This window comes from Larimichthys crocea, chromosome VI (assembly GCF_000972845.2).
Source record: "Larimichthys crocea isolate SSNF chromosome VI, L_crocea_2.0, whole genome shotgun sequence".
Lineage (NCBI taxonomy): Eukaryota > Metazoa > Chordata > Actinopteri > Sciaenidae > Larimichthys > Larimichthys crocea.
The window spans coordinates 14,090,884-14,112,031 of record NC_040016.1 but is presented as its reverse complement, the minus strand read 5'-3'; the positions used below and the strand labels follow the sequence as shown (position 1 = coordinate 14,112,031).

The 21,148-nt window shown below is 38.7% G+C and overlaps 2 protein-coding genes across 3 annotated transcripts in view; one reads left to right on the top strand and one right to left on the bottom strand.

Moving 5' to 3' along the window:
* The first annotated feature begins 9,009 nt into the window (after window positions 1-9,009).
* The window catches only part of poc1a (POC1 centriolar protein A), a 39,524-nt gene continuing 27,385 nt past the window's right edge, over window positions 9,010-21,148 (top strand). For both annotated transcript variants that reach the window (XR_003462500.1, XM_010746399.3), the window contains exons 1-8: window positions 9,010-9,333; window positions 13,284-13,368; window positions 13,769-13,940; window positions 14,183-14,362; window positions 14,497-14,604; window positions 14,995-15,110; window positions 16,699-16,832; window positions 20,909-20,977. Coding sequence is in view for 1 of the 2 variants with exons in the window: in XM_010746399.3 (XP_010744701.2) it covers window positions 9,319-9,333; window positions 13,284-13,368; window positions 13,769-13,940; window positions 14,183-14,362; window positions 14,497-14,604; window positions 14,995-15,110; window positions 16,699-16,832; window positions 20,909-20,977 (879 nt within the window). In the remaining variant the exon portion in view is untranslated. The remainder of the gene's footprint in view (window positions 9,334-13,283; window positions 13,369-13,768; window positions 13,941-14,182; window positions 14,363-14,496; window positions 14,605-14,994; window positions 15,111-16,698; window positions 16,833-20,908; window positions 20,978-21,148) is intronic.
* On the bottom strand, window positions 10,459-11,291 carry b9d2 (B9 domain containing 2). Its single transcript, XM_010746398.3, has one exon. The coding sequence runs from the start codon at window positions 11,137-11,139 to the stop codon at window positions 10,612-10,614; it is 528 nt and encodes a 175-aa protein (XP_010744700.1). The 5' UTR covers window positions 11,140-11,291; the 3' UTR covers window positions 10,459-10,611.

Here is a 21,148-nt window from a genome sequence, read left to right as displayed (position 1 = left end):
AGTTATTATAAAACTGTGGAGGCCCATTCAACCCCTTCGTACATACCACCTGTATATAGTATATACTTCATTTAATTTAAAATAATTAGTATAGCACTCCAAAGTACAAATGTATATAAGGTTATTATGATAACCTTTCCTATTTATAAGTAATAAAATACATTCTATGGAGGCCCATTTAGATCCATTAAAAAAACTGTAACTATCAAATGTATTAATGGGTGTCTTTAATTCCTTTAGATCACCCAGTTTAGCACAGACGAGTGAGTCACACTGATGATTCCTCCGATGTGATTGTACTGACCTTGACCACCATTGACCAGCGGTTATTGCACTAGCTATTGCACAATTACTTCTGTTGTGAGTCTTGTGGGAAAAGATCACAAGCGACGTGTCTGTACTTGCAACAGAGGAGCAGAGAATAGAAGCAGAAAAAAAATTCCCTGAAATTTATAATCTTCCCATATGAAGCAATCAAAAAGCTGCGTGTTTGCTCCTTGTTGAAATTCCTGTGAGTTTGACGTAGGTCCAACAGGTTAGACGCACTGTGGTATTAATTCCTTGTTACTATTATGTGAACATAAACAATCTCCAGTAGTGTGGGCAGTTTCACATCTAAGTGAGTAAAGCAACGTCATCATGGTCAACTTTGTGTATACATAAAATTTGACCATTTGACATTTTGGACAAACAAAACCTGCCTTTTGTGGTTTTATAAATAACTGCTGGATTATAAAATAATCAAGCACCCTACATATTCTTTATTTATTCTTTATATATTTAACCCGCTAACTGACTGCAGTCTTTATTCGTTGCGACATGCAGTGAACTACAGTACATTCACAAGCTTTGTTTGTTTACTGTAAGTCTTTTATGACTTAAGAAGTTTCCTCTTCGACTTCCTGGAGAATGAGGTCAAACAGGAATGAAACTGCAGCTGAAAAACGATCCCCACCCTAAATGGATTGTTGGACGAATGAGAGGACAATTATCTGTCTCACACACGCACTGTGCTCCCAAGTGGCTGGCTTTGTGAGTTCAGCTTTTTGTGACAGATAAATAGGTGCTTCACTTTGAAAGCCATCTCCAGAGCCTGTAGCATGAAGCAGGATGAATACAGTACAGTTGTGTTGCTTTATTTAACACAATTCCACATTTAGCTGTTATATTGCTAGGAAGTACTCTGAAAATAACATTTTAATTTGATATTAATTATAGGAAGATTATAAATTAACTTTTAAGAAAGGCTTAAGTCAAAGTAAGTAAAGTAAACATTCATTTATTATGCATTTGTTTCTGGATACTTAAATCTCCATATATGTTTAATTTTATGATTTCACCATGTTCAGCAGACCTGTTGTACACCTACATAAATACTTCTGGGTTACAGCAGCATTTTGGCACCTTAATTGGAAGTGTAGCAATTAAAACTGTGGTGAGACCAGCAATGTTGTTTGGTCTAGAGACAGTGCCACTGAGGAAAAGACAGGAGGCAGAGCTGGAGGTAGCAGAGATGAAGATGCTGAGGTTCTCTTTGGGAGTGACCAAGATGGATAGGATCAGGAATGAGTACATCAGAGGGACAGCACATGTTAGAGGTTTTGGAGATACAACATTTGTTGTTTTTCAGGGAACTATACTTATTCAGACAGACTCAAGCATTATATTTTGACAGTTATACAGCATCTGTAACCCAGTGGATCTGAATATGTATTGCAGTGCATGAAGAGTTTACTGGTTCACATTACTGGCCCTTGTACACTCTCACAGACATAGACATGACTGGCCAGTGTCCAGTCTAACCAGCTGAACATTCCTCTCCGTTCATGGCCTGGCACGTCCTCATGTCCTTGGTTGGAAACACATACAGGGTCATTAATAGTAATATTATTACTATTAAAAGTAGTTATAGTAGTAGTATAAGTATAATAATGATAACTGTAGGTAGAGGAAATACATGTTTATATACTCTGAATTTCTCTAACCTAATGACTTTGGATAGTTTTTTTTTTTTTTTAGTTGTAGTTTTCTTGTAAAAACTGTCAGGATCTTCCATATATGTTTGAACATGTGCGTGCTACAACCTTCACTCTAGTCAGACTTAGTCCACACCCACCCGCACCCACACCAGGAATAAGTATGTGTAAAGGTAACTTAGCAGAGTAAATCCGTCACAGAGGTTGTCTTAACAGACCGCCGGGAAACGTGAGAGGCTATTTAAGCCTCGTCAGACTTCCCTGTTGTCTATTTGTCTATGCCGTCAAACAAGGAAAAGAATTTGGAGTTCTTGGAAAAGGAACATTGGACTTTCTACTACACTCTCATCTCCTAAACCTACTTAAACAGATTTTGACAAAAAGAGATTTGTGTTTATCAGTTGTGCATGAGCAACAAAGTTAATAATACACCGTGTTGTGTTTTCAGTGAGAGAAAGAGAGAGCGTACTACTATATTTGCAGTATGGATGCATGTGCGTGACAACAAATGCTGATAAAAAGATAACCGCCACAGTCTTCCTTTTCCTCCTTGCTGGCCAAACAACACACCATTCTTCCTTTGTTTCCAGTGTGTGTGATGATAAGATTTAATTAAACACATCTCTCACGCAATACTTACACCCCAATAAGTCTGGAAAATAAGAGGACCACTACAACTGTAGTTTATTTTCACTGATGTCCGATACTGCACTGTGTTGTAAACTGCTCTCTGTGAGTATTCTGATAACATTCTGGGTGAGAAGGTGCCACAAACTGCAGTAACATCATGACTTTGTATTTTGCTGTCAACTCGTTTCCATGCCATGCAGGTAAAAGGGTATCAGGTAAAGTGTAAGAGACAATGACCTTTACCCTCATGAATAAGGGTAAAGGTGGCATTGCAGCAATTGGATGATTGGTATTTTGCATAATGACCTTATTTTACATTTGATCTCAGTGTGAATCATTTACTCTCTTACCCATTGAGGTTAAGTATCTATGTGGGCATGTCTATTGTTTATTTCACAGTGCACTGTCAGATTTTGTGTGATTGTATAGAAGTAATCACAAAGTGGAGAATATGTCCTCCCTGTTGTAGTCGCAGCAGGATGAGCACAGTGCAGCTACACCTTTGTAAGATAATAATAACAATAAGATTGTTGGAATGAGACACTGCTGAATTCAGATTTTGAAAAAACAACTTGATCACTCGTTAAATTAAGAATTTAAATTTGATTTTGACCTTATATAGCTCTTCTACACAGATCAACTGTTACTGTTACTTTGACATTTGCATACAGTAAATCTAGTCTAGAAATCAGAATCTAGTTCAAGCATAGTATTACACCTTCATCTGAAGACCAGTCCTGACTGTGATTTGAAATTCACTGTTACAGTGAATATCTGGAGCCATTGAATCTCATTTAATGGTTGTTGTTGTGGGATAATTTTGTTATTTCTGTCAACTGCAGTCCTAAAACAAGATGGGTCAGCACTTTTGCACTATGGTCAGATTTCCAATGTATTTTAACCACATGTTTGATTTGTTTTGTACAGTCCAGAAAGTTTATATAGTATTTTTCTGTGCAATGTTAATTACACATGTTAACAGTGGATTCTAAGTGTTGCTTATGACATAATCCAGTGGATATAATTCCCCAAACTAACACAGTGCGGTGCAATGAAACTCTTCAGACTTGCTTTTTCATATTTGGCATGAGTACTATTATTGCTTAAGGTGACAATTAGTCATCTCACAGTAGAGGTAAAGGCTCACATGACACAGGTGTGAACAGCACAGGTAAAGAAACAGAATGATCTAAATGTCTTTGGCTGTAAACCACACAGCAACACAAGCTCTGAAAACAGAAAAGCAACACTGAGTCACCAAACTTTTCACAGTAAGAACTGTGTTTTTGAACTCTGCAACCACAGTTAGGCAATAGATCTTTAAAGGCCACTGAGCAAATATTACATAATTATTTGTATTGTCTACCGTGTGTCTATATGCGTAACATACACCTGTAGATTTTCAAGAAGTTCCTCTTCTTTTGTGTTGGAGGACGCCTATTAAAACAAACCACGTTGGAACAGACACTGACGCGAACAAAAAAAGCTCACTAAGTGTTCACATTTCCTCATTCATGAGCTGCATAGTTGTTTCACTTTGGTCTCTAAAAATAAACCTCAACTAGTCTCCCATTGTTGTGATTGTTGTCTGGAATGACCCACGTGCCTTTAGGGGGATCGTCAGGTTGGTTTTGTAGGAGGCATTTAACATGGGTAATTAACATTACACAGCAAAATACTGTATAAAGGTTAGGTTGTATGAGATGCTAAAAGTGATAGATAAATGAGAGATAAAGGATTTTTTTTTACTACTACTGTCTGATAAGTGGTTACAGAAAGGATGCTTGCATGTGGTAATAATGCATGATCAGTGTGTTACATACAGCTGACAGTGATCAGTGTGCTCGAGCTTTGGAGAAGCGGTATTTCAGCCACACAAAGGAAGGCCCACTTTAAGATCAGTATCTGTTTTATACTATAGTTAGCATATTTGTCGGATAGCCCTTTCCCTTGTCTCAACCATTGAGACCTTGTATAACCCCAATTTTAAAACAACAAAAAACTGACCTATCCTGTCAAGCTGTGGGCATTTTGGAGCTATTTAAATGAGATGACAGAGCAAAGGCCTGTCCTAAAGCATGAGGAAGAAGGATGATAATGAATGTTTCTCTCGTAAAACTAATCTAGTCTATCTATTATATTATAATTATAATCTAAGTTACATAAGAGCAGTAAAAATGATCATCTGTCTCGAAATAGTATGTCCAGGGCCAGTAAAAACCAGTTTGTTTGTGTGGTCTTGTCGGACTGCATGGTGTCATTGTTGACGACTTTCACGTGGCGAGTGTGATTCCTCACTAATTATCTCAAGGTGAGATAAGTGGTTGTTGTGAAATCCCTTTCTATTGACTGTCAAAAACATTACCTCAGCCTGACAGGGCTGCAATAATTATAGTTTCATGTCATGTTTCCTTTTAAATCTGACACACAAAATATCAGGTACAGAGAAGAAGAAGAATTACAACTTCTATATCCTGAGAAGAAATTCCTTTAACTTGGCAATTTTTCAAATTTAAGTTTATTATATGCAGTGAATGATTTTAACTATCTTTAATCTAAAAGACAACTGTGTTATGTATTATTGTTTTAAAATCGTAACAGCATACTGTATCTGTAACTATATCAGGCTTAATTTTGATACTGGGTTCCTCCCACTGGTCAGGTCAATCCTGTAATCACTAATGTAGATAATCATAAATTATATATTTTATTATGTTGTGCTGCGCTGTATTTGTATCCCCCCTTTCCCCAGAGGAAATACAATACGTTGTTATGTTTGGTTTTTAAGTGTATTATTAGTGTTGTAAAATGTTATTTTCTCTATGAATATATTAATATTATAAAATAAAAAAATAACTACAAGACCCTGACCTGTATGGAAATGTGCTTATTTGCTATCTTACCGAGAGTTAGATGAAAGAAAACTCTAGAAAGAGTACTCTGATAACTTTACAACTGTAAACCTGTTTCCACACCATGCAAGTAAAGGGGTGTCAGGCAAACAAGTGAAAGAGACAATGAACCCTTAGCCTCATAAATGAGGGTAATTACACCATGTATCGATAATGACTTAATTTTTACAATTTGTGTGAGTTAGTTTCTCATTAGTATATGCACAAGCAGTTACCTTGGTAAGTAGTGACAACAACATTTCTCCGAACACCTCCTGAAATTTCCTGTAAAGGAGATAAGCGCCCTTTGCATGTTTAAATAGCAGTCATAAATGACAGATACAACATATATCAGAGAACATATCCGTTTTTACTGAAAAGTCAACAGTGGACCAAACCCATATTTATTTCAGTGAAGTATATGGTATTTCTCGTCGACAATAAACACATATAAAGTGCTGCTGATGTGTGCGTGTCCGGAAAACACCTTGGCGTGTTAGTTACAGTCATTTAGCCACTAGCTACGGGTTATGAATCATTAGTTATGATTAATAGGACTCCAGTTCATTGGCACGTTTTCTCTTCCTCCTGGTGAGTAATGATGAGAATGTAAACCTAAGAGTGTCTTATTTAAAGTATATAAGGCTGGCACACACAATTTAAATTAATCATACCAATGTTTGCTAAGGATGTGAAATTACTGACACTCCTCTGGACTCCTCAGGTTGCAATAAACGGGTAAATAATGATAATCCTTGGCTTGCTTGAAACATAGTTTGTAGAAGGAGGTGAACAAGGAAGTGCATTTAAAAAATAGAGGATGTTGCCAAATCTTTAGAAAAACCCTATCTAACCCCATAACCTTATAAAATCATATCTGAACAAGAATAATAGGTTTGCACACAACAACCAGCTAATATCACGCACTAGTCCAAGAAGCCCAGCTCAGCATCTTTCAGTCTTTTATTTGTCAGTCCTGGATTTACTCTTGTCTAGGCAGTCACTCTCTCATTTTCTCTTCTTACTTTCTTCCTTCGACATCCTCTTCAGTCTCTTACCCTCTGTATTATGTCCATCGAGGCTGTTAAACCTGGTTGCTCACTTGCCCAGCTCCAGTTCTGGCACAACACTAGCTTTGCTCCCCGTCAGCATTCCCCCGTGCCCTAGGCCTGAAAAACGCCTCTTCCCAGTGGTCCTAAACGCCTGTGATAAAAACACTAAGACGCTCTCGGCAGCCTGGCTAACAAACTCAGCTATCATTATCTAACAACAGTTATAGTTCACAGCATTTTACTTTACTGTCCATCAGGAAACTCTGTAATTCACAGAAAGTTGAGGTGGAGCACATCAGAGGACATCAGAGGAACATTTTCACTATAAAATATGATCCAATTTCACCAAAATAAGTGAAATACTGTAGTTGTTGTCACATAATGCAAGACCAGGTGTACAGGGAGCAGCATGACAGAGACACTTGATAACACGTCAGTGTTGCTTTAAAGGATGCGCATATATATTGAAAAAAAGAGAAGACGGTGCTAACTCTTAACAAAAACCTTATCTGAATAATGATTTGAATAATCACTTAAAGGCCTTACATGCCAAGAGAAAAATCTAACTTTTAACTTTATGGATAACTGATAACTCTTGGATTAGCAGCTGAAGTGTAGCCTTTTTGTGAGTACATCCTAAAACAGATTGTTAATAGTTAAGTCGACATTTGTCTGAACATTTCTGTCTACTCTTTCCACATCTTTGACATTTTTGTAGGCATGCATAGAGGGTACTTATAGTTTCTTAAAACAGTATATTTTTTAGACTTCTCTTATTGGTAGTATGTATGGTAGTAGGTCATGTCTTGTAAAACAAATAATATTACTTTCCAGGAAATAATATTACTTTCCAGGAAAGACTGTTCCTTATTTGTGAATGGTAACATATGACCTACTATGACTATAATTTGCTCTACATTTGAGTATGAGTACACAAGGCTAGGTTACCAACAATGGAAGAAAATTCCTGGAAGAGCTTGATGCTTAAAGGTGTTTAACTGTTCTGTGTTTGTTTAGCTTAAAACCCTTATGCGTATGTATATTATCTTTGTAGAATGTGCTAGATATGTTTAGTAGCTTAAATCATTTTTAAAAAATCAAGTTTTGGATCAGTTAAACAAATATAGTGAAGTTTTGTTCTTACAGCACCCTGATGCCTGGCTTGTTTTTTCATAGCAAATTAGCTCATTGTTGTGGTTAAAATGATTCCAGTTCATTGGCCTGTATCTCTTCCTTCTTCCTTCTTCACCAGTTTATCATCTACTGGAAGTGCTCATAAATAGCAATTGACATGCTCATGCAAGTATTACAAAGTATGAAGTGTTTGCATTATATGATCAGAATTTTTATGAAAAAATATCATGTTGATGTGTTGCATTGCACGGTCCTACTTTATACTGCATACAAAAATAAAGTGTGTACTGTGTTACTGTAATAGGGATGTGTTGTGTTTAAAGTATAAAAGGTGCCAAAACACATTCAAATTAATTGTACCACTGCCTGTAGTATGTACAATATGTGCAACTACTGACACTCCTCTTAGCCCCGCAACAAACCGGTGCCTTGCATGCAACATAGTTTGTTAAAGGAAGTACACATCTTTAAAAAGGAGAAGATGGTGCCAATTCTTAACAAAAACCTTATCTAACCTATAACCTTAATGAAATCATATTCAAACAAGTAGGTTTTGTAAATTTTGGTTAATAATCACAGAAATGTTATTTTATATGTACAAACTTCTTTGATTATTAACTTTAAAAATGTACACAAGTAAAAGTCTTGCCTTCACAATTTTAGTAAAAGTACATAAGTAACTATAAGTATCACAGTAGTACACATTATGAAGAATGTCCACTGTCGGTGTTATATTACTGCTACTAGCTGATGTATTAACACTAATTTTAATGTTGTAGCTTGGCCAGGCACATCCAAGTTTAAAACGCTTTGTAAGGAATCAATAAATACATAGTAACAAATATGTTGTTGCAGTAAAATAAAGAAAATGAGTGGAGTGCAATGGAAATACACAAGCAAGGAGTACAATGCGGCATTTGCCACCACCCGCATGATACATCATGCATTTTCTTCTTGATTAATCTAGCATTACATTACATTACATTGCATTTGGCAGACGCTTTTATCCAGGAGGAAAACTGAAGAAAGGTTAAGGAGCACAGAGTAGTTGTTAGTTTGTTAGTTTTGTTAGGCAGGGAAGCATTCTCGAAACAGAAAGGTTTTTACAAGTTTTTTAAAGGTCGAAAGGGCACTCCTGCTTACATTTAAAAAAAAATGTATATATGTAGGTTACAGAAGTTAGAAATACATTTAAAATCAACATTTTTGGAGAGTTTCTCCACTTCCTTTACACAAAGTACATTCACACAGGAAAAGACACTGCTGACCCCTGGCGGTGAGGAAACGTCACTACACATTAAACCATTTAAAACTCTAACATCAAGACGGATTAACCTTTTATTATTATAATCTTGTTTGCTCACTTGTGTAGCATTTTATCTGATCACTGTCGTACGATATTATTATCTGGTGGAAACGCTGTTACCGGTGCAGCTGTCCCTTTAAGGACGCTCAGCGCCCAATCGCGGCGCGTAAACTGAATTTTGTTGTTGTCAGCAAACAGCAGCTAGTGGATGTAAGCTAGAGTTAGCCCCGTGAGCTAACACCGTTTGTCTCATTCACCGCAGTCAAGAAGCACATTACCGGTTGTAGCGGTCAGAAAAGTCGCCGTGTGTCTCCGGTAATCGGTAAAAGATGACTTCTGCACTGGTGAGTGTGACTTTCGTTTAGCTGCGAGGTGCTTGTTAAGTGAGCCTCTGAGCTGAAGTTGGTTTCTTGTTCGACTTTTTTAAACCACAAGTAAAAGTAGAAAGTGGAGACAGGAGCTTTCTCTTCAACACAATCTACCCGAGACTTGCTCATAAATGGATAAATGTGATCAACATTTCATTAAATTATGCAGATTAAGTCTGCAGCACTATTAATGCAAGTGATATGCCAGCACTGCATCATATACATGTATGTACACGTGTGTAATAAACATAACAACATGAAATTCACGTAGGCGACATTTTATTTTATAACTTAAAATAACTTATATTGTCTCACTCACAGTAAATTATGCCACTTTTATTGTGTCATTTCACGTGTGCTTGAGACATTTGCAGCAATTCTGCTTATTGCAGATAAACATCCATCATTTTAAAGTCAGTTATGTAGGATGGAGTGAAGTTCATGAGTAATAATGTGTCCTAGACAGCGTTTTTGGCTTTTTTGTTAAAAAAAGAAGAAGAAATGTTGTGTGTGTGTACAAGTGTTAAATGACTGTCCATTGGAGCATTTCCAAATCCTAGGTGTACATGATTTTATTCCTGCTGAGCTATGGGTGCAAATATTTAATAAATATTTAAATATCTGGATATATCAGCTGTTAGTTAAGAAGTAAAAAGCAGAGGTCTGTGTGTACCAAGGGGAATTTTGCCACAACATAACTCATTTATGTTCATTCTGTTTATGTTTTGAGCAGTGTCAGGGTAAAAATTAAAAAATAAAATAAAATTTAGATTTGGAAAATACTCATTGACACGTGGCTGGACTCACTTACCCACTTTGGGTATCTTATAAACAAGAGGTTTGCTTAAGAATGTCATTTAATTTCAGAAAGATGACACAAAATATACTTTAAACAACAAAATTTGCCAAAGTTTGAGTTATTAGCAGTGTCATTTTTTTATTGTTTGGTTTCAGCGAGACGATTTGAAGGTTATCTTTTGAGAACTTTCTCGGTAATAATGTAGGATTTTTAAAAAATGAATGAGATGGTTTATGTCCAGCTCATATTAGACTGGAGTAATCTGATTATGTCTTACTATGGCATATCAACAAGAAACCAACTTCACTAGTACGATAGTTTCTTTATTTACATACAGCTAATATATAAAAAACACAAATTCAGTTTAGAAAAAAGTACAAAACTCTACTAAAAACGAGCCAGACTTCGACCTGCACAAAATATAATCCATGTCAACAAGTCCTCTTCTTGTTGCGTTAACTCTCGACGCCATACTTGTCCAAGTGTCTTGTGATAACGCCGAGCTCCAGCTCCACGGTGCCCATGGCTTCGGTGTGCAGTCTGTATCTATCCGCCCCGCTGTACACAAGGTCCGGGCTGCGGAGCTGGGGACCTCCGCCGACAAACATTTGCGCCATTTGTTCTTGCCAGGAGCCGAGCGGCCTCCAGGTCACACAGCTTATCCGGTGATGCCCGGGGCTGGAGGGGACATGACAGTACCCGTAGCCGTACAGCTGGCAGCGTCCGAAAGAGTCCTGGTGCCACACTTGGAGGTGAAACTTCGGCCAGCCCTGGAGCCCTTTAGTGGCGTAGTGTAGATCGATGGGGTGACTCCAGTACGCCATGTCTCCTGTTTGGGGGATATCCACCTGGGTCTGACCCTCCTTCAGCCCGGACAGAAGACGCCATGCTCCTCCCGTATGAACTCCCCATTTACAAAACAGGCTGTTCTGCGGGAAACCACTACCTCCAACGATCTGGCCTATAATGTGCAGCTCTGCCATGGTGCAAATATCCCCGCAAACACAAACATGCGGCGCCTCCTCTGACGTCCTCCTCCGAGTCTAACGGTTAGCTTAACGGCTAGCGCCACAGCTCTCGTCGTCTCCTTGGCAACTCAGCGGTAGTGATGTGTTGGTGCGCGAACGATCCGGTTCTAAGAGCCGGCTCTTTGAAGTGAACGACGGGAGCCGGCTCCTCGTTGTGAGCCGATTTAAGGAGCCGTTTATTGAGCCGTTTATTCCATTATTTTGGTTGATAAATTAATTAAATAGTTAGTACGTTTTTATTTATATAGCACATTTTTACACCTCATGCACTGACCAAAGTGCTTTACAATGTCAAAAATAAAATAACATTTTAAAATATAAAATCATAATAACAGCAATAATAATACAAATTAATTAATAAAACCAATAAATAAAATGTCAGGAGCCGTTTGGGAGCCGAAAGAGCCGGCTCCTTATAGTATGCAGAGCCAAAAGAACCGGCTCTCCCAAAAGAGCCGAAATTCCCATCACTACTCAGCGGTGATTGTTTTTTGTTCTGCGAAATTTACCCTGAGCGTTGACTCACAGGCACATCACTTCCCGTCACGAAGCGTAAACGTACAGATATTTAATCACTGAAAATGATGCAGCCAGAATATTAGTCTTTTTTTCTTCAACATATAATTTATTTTAATGAAACATAACTTTACTGGTGGAGATAGTTTGCGGCGACACAAATAAGGAACTGTTGCCTGACAGCCTAAGCGCCGGGCGCTCCATATACTAAATACCTTACATTTGACGTGTTTCCGTTTGGCAACGGTTATAAAATGTTAATTTATCAAAATCTTAATAAATTCAGCTTCAGTATTAGCCTCAAAACGATGTAATGACATGTAAATCTGTTGGTTTGTCTGGATTTAAACAGGATTCAGAGTCTTTGGACAAGTGCATTGTGAAACAGCGCCGTCCCGCGGACGGAGTCTGTATAGAGCAGTGTAGTCTGGTATGGAGGCGCATTGATGCCCATATTTTACAATTTTAATGATAAGTGTCAAAGCAGAAATTTTGACTTGTTATTGTAGGAAAAGCACAGGTCTAACTAATAACACCTCAAATACCCATTTCAGGTCTCACAGTAAGCCATAACATTAATAATAATAACTTTATTTCATAGGCACCTTTCTGTCACCCAAGGACACCTTGCAGTAAATAAAAGTAGACAGCAAATAACAGAAACCAACAAAAAGAACCATGAAAGTATATCAAATTACAAGAATACAACATTAAAAAGAACCATGAAAGTATATCAAATTACAAGAATACAACATTAAATGCAATTTATTCAGATGTTAAAGGCTATTTTAAACAGGAGGGTTTTAAGTGAAGACTTGAATTGTGAGAGTGAGTTGAAATTACATTAAATGGTAAATGGACTTATATAGCACCTTTCTAGTCTTCCAACCACTCATAGCGCTTTTACACCTCATATCTTATTCGCCCATTCATACACTGATGGCATTAGCTGCCATGCAGGGTGCCAGCTGCTCATCACGGGAACAATTTGGGGTTCAGTATCTTGCCCAAGAACACTTTGACATGCAGGCTGGAGGACACGGGGTTTGAACTGCAGATCATCTGATCAGTGGACGACCCGCTCTACCTCCTGAGCCATCGTATGATACCAGAAAAGAGCTTAATGGAGTTCATTCATCGATTATTCATTTTATTATTAACACCTGAGCTTTTCCTGCTGTGACATGTCAAAATGTGTTCATACATGAAAAAAAGCGCACATCATTCATAACCAGTGTTGGTTATGTATTGTATGTAGCTGGATTCTCATTAGCATTTTATGACAATTGTTAGTATTTGACAGGCTTTACTTGGATTCAGTTGTATTGAAAACAAGAGTACAGTTAGTTGTAAAAAATTCTGCCACATATGACAGTTATAGGGTTGAATGCATAATGTGGACACATCAGAAGGATTTTTTAAACTGTGGGTGTTACATATTTAGTCATGGTTATTTACTATTACTGGAAATGTTATCACCATAATTGTTCTGTTTTAATTTTATGTGTCAAGTAATTACATTGAACACACACAAGTTTTAATATGGCTGCTGCAACCTTTTTTCCATGTCTTTCTCCATACAGTCTGATCCAACTCTAGAGAGACATTTCAAGGGTCACAGGGACACTGTGACCAGCGTGGACATCAGCGGCAACATGAAACAGATTGGTAACTGCCACTTTATTTTACTCTGTGGGTGTTTTTCATTACGCCAATCTTTGCTTCCTGCATCCTCTCGCCTCCCGTGACCTGGAAATAATTCCCCTTCCATAACCATAAACAAGTCCTTTTAAAAGCACCTTGATGGGTGAGGAGAGAAGCGGCACCTGGAGGAGCTTAGCTTCCTTGCATTTCCCTCACTTTCTCCCTAAACTAAGACGCAAGGAAAGGAAGCAAGGAGACTCATTAGTGTCATAACGAAAAGCACCCTGTGTATTTGTGTTTGTCGGTATGTGGGCAGATAATTTGTTGCATCTGTTTGCTGTTGTCCTTTCATTTCATCTTCTGTGTAGTATGTTTTCTGTGGTCATCTGTTTAGTTCACTCACCTGTGCTCCTTCCTCCCGCAGCCACAGGCTCTATGGACTCCTGTGTGATGATCTGGAACATGAAACCTCAGATGCGAGCATATCGTTTTGACGGACACAAAGATGCTGTCATTTCAGTTCAGTTTTCTCCCTCTGGCCATCTGGTGGCCTCTGCCTCCAGAGACAAGACTGTACGTCTTTGGGTACCCAGCATGTGAGTTAAGAAGTATTACACCTTTGTTTTGTTGCACATCTTCTGTCGTCTTTATCATTATTATTGTCTACCATGAGAAAGTTACCACAAAGCACAATGATGCTGATTCATAAAAACAACAAAACAAGACAGTTGCAGAGAGTCTCACACAGAAGAAGGGGCACATTTCTGAGCACCCACTGTTTTTTTGTTTTGTTTTAAACTTTAGTGTCGTCTTGGTGCTTGTGTGTGTTTGTGTACAGGAAGGCTGAGTCAACAACTTTCAGGGCTCACACTGCCACTGTGCGCAGCGTTAACTTTTCTGGTGATGGACAGACTCTGGTCACAGCCTCTGACGACAAGACCATTAAAGTGTGGACCGTCCACAGGCAAAAGTTTCTCTTCTCTCTCAACCAGCACATCAACTGGGTCCGCTGCGCCAAGTACGATGCACACACGCATGCATATAGATATCATTGGCTGACGCAGATATCATTTGTTACATGTAAACAAGTTCTGTACATTTCTGAATAGTAACTTTAATGAATACATGAATACATTTGCACATGTTTTGCAGGTTTTCTCCAGATGATCGTTTGATTGTGTCGTCCAGTGATGATAAAACTATAAAGCTGTGGGACAAGAATAGCAGAGACTGTATTCATTCTTTCTACGAACATGCTGGGTGAGCACCAGACAAGAACGATGCATGAGGAAAAATCTGGATAATTTTGTAATTTGTGTGTGTTTGTGTGTGTGCGCCATGGTCTGTACGTGTGTGGAAGAAAGAATTTAGAGATCAACATCCACATTTTTATCCAGTGTTTTTTCCGGTGTAAATGTTGACATCAGAGCATTATGTACTGCATGTCCTGTTAAAACTGCTGTAACTGAACATACAAACTCACCAAGAAGCAGCTAAAGCTAAGAAGTACTACTAATGATGGTATTAATAAAAACTATAAAACTCTGCTAAAAACTAAAAGTATTTTCGATTTTTAATTGATTTTTTTAGATCACGAATAATGAATCTGAAGCACTGTGAAAGCTCATGTCATGTTTTTTTTCTCCCAAGTTATGCAAACCATGTGGACTTCCATCCCAGTGGCACATGCATTGCTGCGGCCAGTACTGATAACTCTGTCAAGGTGTGGGACATCCGATCCCATAAGATGCTACAGCACTACCAAGGTAAAGACACCTTAAATGTGCATTAAGGAAGTCAAATCATTTGAACATCATGGGCTTTGCATATTTATAACTTTCATACAGAGACGTATTAGATGTACTTACACATTTATTGAAGTATTAATACTGCATTTCAGTTTATCCACACTTACGTTAATAGATGTTCTATACTGAAACAACACAATTGTGTTTTATAATATGCTGGAACCCTAACACAGTAAAGAAACCAAAAGTGTTTGTGTTTGTCTTAGGCTCATAATCATAACCAGCTTTATTGGCCACATACAAGGACTGTTGCTCTCGATGTACTTACACAGTTCCAAGAACAAGTTACAGGAGGATGGAAATAGACACACAGCTAAGATGCAGACATTCAAAGTCTTCTCATCCACTCCCATCAGACTCTGAAATTAAGTAAAGCTTCACCTTTTAAACACCGTGGAAAAATACGGCCGAGGCCTACAACAAATTACTGAAATAACCCCAAGATATAATTAAGCTTTAAACTCACAATTAAAGTGGTAATCAAGTTTCATGATTTCTTGCATATTCAATAAACCAAATGTTGATGCCTTTTGTCAGCCTGCCAGTCAGCCTGATTGTTCTAATCAGCTCTCTTAAATGGATTTGAGCTGTGAGATCTAATAATGGATAATCACATCTGTCTGAAGAGACGGGGCATGAAGATAAAAGCTTTTCCTCTCCTCTTGTTTTTTTCTTTCTACCGCTCGTCACTTTGCACACTGTAGTTGATTACCAATGGTGCATTAAGCCTATAAAATGTGGCGTGTTTCCTGTTAGATACACGCGAGAATTATTGGTAACTGTTAGTTTGTTTGGTTGTCTTTTAGCCTTTTAGTGCTGGGTGGTAATTCCACTGGTTTTATGTTTATTAGGGTGTTTATTTTGCTCGCCGTCCTTATGTGAACCTGAGCCGTGCATGCTCTCAGTGCAGCTTTTCAGCATCTTTTTGCAGTTAGAGCTATCAGTATGTGTGTCGTAGCATCCTGCAGCCAGTAGAGGGACCATGTCACCTGCCGAATGTCAGCTATCCTTATTTCAATCAAGAACTCAGCAACCTTATAGACGGGCAATTTCAGGTCCAGATAAGTTTTGATTAGTTGCCATAGGCTACTGGACTTGACGTTACTCTACTTGATTATATGTGCTAATCTAAACCTGATGTTAAGTCACTGAAATGATGTACAACAGCAAAAGGATTCAGGCAGTGTGTTAGCAAGCATCTGCCCTGCTGAGCTGTCCTTGAGCAAGACTCTGAACTTTTAAATACCCCTTAGGTCATCTATAACTGACTGAGAGAAAAGTAAATCATTTTGAGTATTCATAAAATTTTATTAGAATATATAGTATTTTGTTTTTCTCTCAGAAGGTTGTGGCAGCATCACCTCAACAGGAATAAACTGGGTTATAGTTATACTGTGATTTTGATTGTTGCATGTTATTTAACAGGCAGAACAGGTGCATATACAAGGCTTCAAAATTAACTTACAAAACATTACAGTCACACAATAGCTGTTCTACTCCTGTCATAAATTGTGTGTGTGTGTGTGTGTGTGTGTGTGTTTTCCAGTCCACAGTGGCGTTGTGAACAGCTTGTCTTTCCACCCGGCTGGTAATTTCCTCATCACGGCGTCCACCGATTCCACAATGAAGATACTGGACCTTGTAGAGGGCAAGCTGCTGTACACACTGCACGGACACCAGGTATCTAACTGCAGTTTACTCATGATCATGAAAGGTCATGTCTATTGTCTGCTCTGCCATTCCTGAGTGTGTGTGTGTGTGTGTGTATTACTGAAGGTTTGGACAGTTATATGTGAGTGTGTTTGTCATCTCCTTTGTGCGTGTTTGATTGTCTGAAGTGTGTATGTGTGTGAGTGTGTGTGTATGATGCTTTTTTTTTTTTGTATGTGGTGTATTTTAGTACTTGCCAGGCGAGCAGGCAGCCCACTCATGATGACTCATCTCAGGACTGTTGGAAGGAAACAGAACTGTGTTTCTGCCTCCGTTCCTCTGGATCCTTTCCTCCTCGTCTTGTCTTCCTCCTCCTCTCTGTTTCCGTCCCGTCCTTTTTTCTTTCGACTTTAGCACTCCTCCCTGTGAGTTCTGGGGTTGTTTTAGCGTTACCACCATCATTATCATCTGTCATGTCCTCCTCTGTTTGCTCCTACCTCCTCCCTTTCTCCGACCTCTCATGTACTCACAGTTTGGCTGGTTGGACTAGCTGTCCGGACAGCTCACTGACTGTATCCGTTTGTTTGAACAGCTGATGGACGGGCTTGCTGGCTAGTTGTGGAAATCAGTGGCTTGCCAGTACCACATGTGGTCCATCTGTTTATCTGTCCCTCTGTACACGTTGCCTGTCTTTCATGCTGTCTTTTTTTTTGTCATCCATGTCACCTGTCCTTCTCTTCAACTGCTTGCCAAGACTCTTTGTGAAGATGAAAAGAAAAAAACAAAAACACTTTTCCCCTTCTTTCTTTACACTTCCAAATTTGTCATCTCCTGCACACTGTCTCCATTTCTGTTGTTGTTCTTTTTGGCTCAGTGGTGACTCTGCCAATCTGTTGGCGCTGGGAGCGCTCAGGGTGTTAATTGTCTCTCCAGTCGCATAGCTAAAGATGGGAGAGACCCCGATCTGTTCAGTGTGGGTGTGCAGGTTTATGTATGTTTATGTATATGCCCGCATGTGTTCTCATGTGCATATACTGTATGTGAAAACACATGAGGGCTCAGAGGGAGTGTTTTTTTTTTTCCATCTGCAGGATCTGACAAACGTGTTGTTTACCTCGCCTAGGGGGGACTTCACCTTGTTGGGATGAATCAGCCAAATTTAGGTTGATTTGTCTCTCTGTTCCTCTGTCAGCTGACAACTGACTTTCACAGTTTGATCCAAAACTTTTAATGAAGAAAGTCGTCAACTTTGTACATTAGTACGCTTTAGTTATCATGTTGTTCTGTGGAGTTTTGGGCCAATAGGAGCGCTATAGAGTCTGCAATAGTAGGTCAGTGTTTTGTCTGTATCTTGTGCATGTGCACTAGGATGGGTGATGTGATATAGTCCTGCAGATTGTTTGATGCCATTCCACTGATCAACAGTTGTTGGTCGTAATGTAATGGTAAGAAATTTGCACCAATGCACCAACAAAGGCAAAGAAGAAGCAAGCAAAGATGTTCTTCTAAAAATAATCTCTGAAAATGTTTTTAAGGAAGGAAAGAGACATTTTCAAAAGTGTGTGACACATATTTCTTTCTAGGCCACAGCTCATTGCAGGTAATATCAGTTGTGGCCACTAATCGGTGAAGATTATCCTTACTGTTTTAACTTTGTCAAGGACATCCTGATTAACCAGTTATATGCTGAAGGCATTTCTGTTCTGTTTCTATCATCAACTGCTCCAACAGTGAACAAAAAAATGATGAAAAAACAAAACAGAAAGTAAAAGTACAATCTCCTGCTCCATGAAGTCTACTTACTAAAGCTGACGAGGGACCGATAAAGACCGTCTGCTTGCCACTACGCTGCAGATCTGATCTGTTAGTTTAGTGCTGTGTAAATTCCACTTTTTCAATATCAAGTTATTATTATTTTTTTTTATTATTAAATTATGCATTCCTTCTGATTACAATGCAAGCGATCCTGGGGTTTGATGATTTTTAATCACGAGCTTGGGCTAATTAGCTACTCCACAATCCTCATTTCCCAAAGCCTGTGTCATGAACAAATTCAGACTGATGTTTTTAGGATGAAAAACTACTACCTTCACACAGACTCCATCAGACCATATAACCCAAACATCACTGCTTCCACTGCCAGGGTAAATGTGTTCAGTTTCACTCTCCTACAGCAGTAATGGCGCAGGCGCTCACTTGTGAGCACAACACAACACGTAGTGCATTTAAAGGCTTTGCACACACACACACACAGTTGATGATGTGTTGTTGGTGACACCTGAATATAGACGTTCAACACATTACTGGTGCTATTGCTAAAGGACAAACAGACCTGACATCTGATCAGATTTTACTGCTAGGAATCTTAATATGATCCGGCTTGCAATATGTGTAATATGTGAGCTCACAGAAGGACGAGAGGACAGAATTTTAATGCAATAAAAAAGTGCAAAAATGCATATTTTGAAGTCCTAAAATCAGACGTGTAGTGATGCAACTATTCTAGTTCATACATATCAATCAGATACTTTTTAAATTAAGTATTTCTAACTACCCTTAGACGTACATTTTAAAGTAATAACAGTGAACAATTTATCATATTTTTATTAGTCATATCTTTATGGACAGCACCATGTGGAGCTTGTCTGGTTTTTGCAGCCCTTATTCATGTATCAGTGCATAAAATGTGCCAGTTAGGTTCATTGCCCTGTCAGACTCTCTCTCTGTGTGTGTGTGTGTGTGTGTGTGTGTGTGTGTGTGTGTCTGGCCATGGCAAGTGCCAGCCTGGCAGCAGGCATTAGTCAGAGCAGAGACAGAACATGCTGTCTGTCAGGCCGTCGCGTTGCCATAGTGACACTGTCTGCTTCTCTCAGGTGCTTCTGGGAAACCATTCCTCACCCAAACCAGCCTGTCTGGGTGCCAGCCACAGGACAGAGCTCCTTTTTTCTTTCTCTTTTCCAGCAGCCTCCCTGTCCGTTTCTTTTCCTTTTTCTTCTGTTTGTTCTCGCCGTCATCCTCTCTTTGAACACAGTCAGAGGGCTCGGGCTGTAATCGTTGACCCCATTTTGCACTTTGAGATAGAGAAAAGAATAAACCAAGAAAAAAAAAGAGAGAGAATCATTTTGTGTTATTTATTTATTTAATTATTTATTTAAAAAGCTGGAGTCTGTCTGCGCTCCAAGTTCATACACGCACACATACACACACACACGGCATGCCAAAGTCCTGACATCCCCAGGTGATCGTTTTTGGCTCTAACCATGCGTGACCTCATCTCACCTGAGTCTCTGCTTTCTGTTATTGATTGCTCTGCTACAGTCCCACACACCCACCCACCCCTACTCCACAAACACACACATCAGTTTGTTTCCTCGAATTGTTTAAAGAACATATATATAATCTTCAAAACAAGTGTGTTTAGAATATATATTTTTATTTTTGTGTTCTGTATTCTGTTAAATTATGTAGTGTTTACTGTGCCCCATATTTTTACATTTACACCTACGCTTTCACTGCAGCTATAGTGCTTGGGAGAGAAAAAATATTTAATTATTCAAAGATACGATGTGCAGGGTTGTGTAGGATGAATGAATGGGCTGACTACACACATACACAGCAACGTTTTCACAGGGACTGTTTCCTTTTTTTTTCAAGGCTGCAACTAAAATAATTTTCATCATTGATTATTTTAACTCAAGTTGACTGTAAATGAATCTAAAATGCCCAGCAGAGTTTTGTAAGGCTTTAGGTTATGTCTTTAAATGTCTTGTTCTTTTTCTGACCAAAAGTCCAAAACCCCAAAACATTTAGTTTATTGTCACATGAGACAAAGACAAACAGCAAACGCTCACAACTGAGTAGTTACTCAGTTAGTTGCAGATTAATTAATCTGTCGATTTTTTTATTTGTTTTACCCTTGTGAGATTTGCACTAGTTTAGCACAGCATAGATCTCTCAATGCTTGTTGATTATTTTTGTTCATCTGGATTTGTTTTTTGGAGCACAACATTGCATCGCAACACTGACACTGCTTTTCTCTTCAAGTTGAGCAAATAGTTTGCTGCACAAGAGATCTCCATTGTTCGTGTCTCTTCTTCTCACTCCAGGGTCCAGTGACCTGTGTGGCCTTCTCCAGGACAGGAGAGTACTTTGCCTCTGGTGGTTCTGATGAACAGGTGATGATTTATTCTTGACCCTAAAACACTGAATCAAATATAGCCTATTGATTTTCCCTACTGATATCATGTGTCAGCTTCCTCATGCTACCGATAGTGATACCAAAGGGTTTATTAACAATTAAGAACCTGTAAAAAAAAGAAGACAGATGTATTTAGAGCATGTTTTCA

Bases quoted from the DNA above. Each gene is read 5' to 3' on its own strand.
- b9d2 (XM_010746398.3), bottom strand. From the start codon at position 11,139: ATGGCAGAGCTGCACATTATAGGCCAGATCGTTGGAGGTAGTGGTTTC.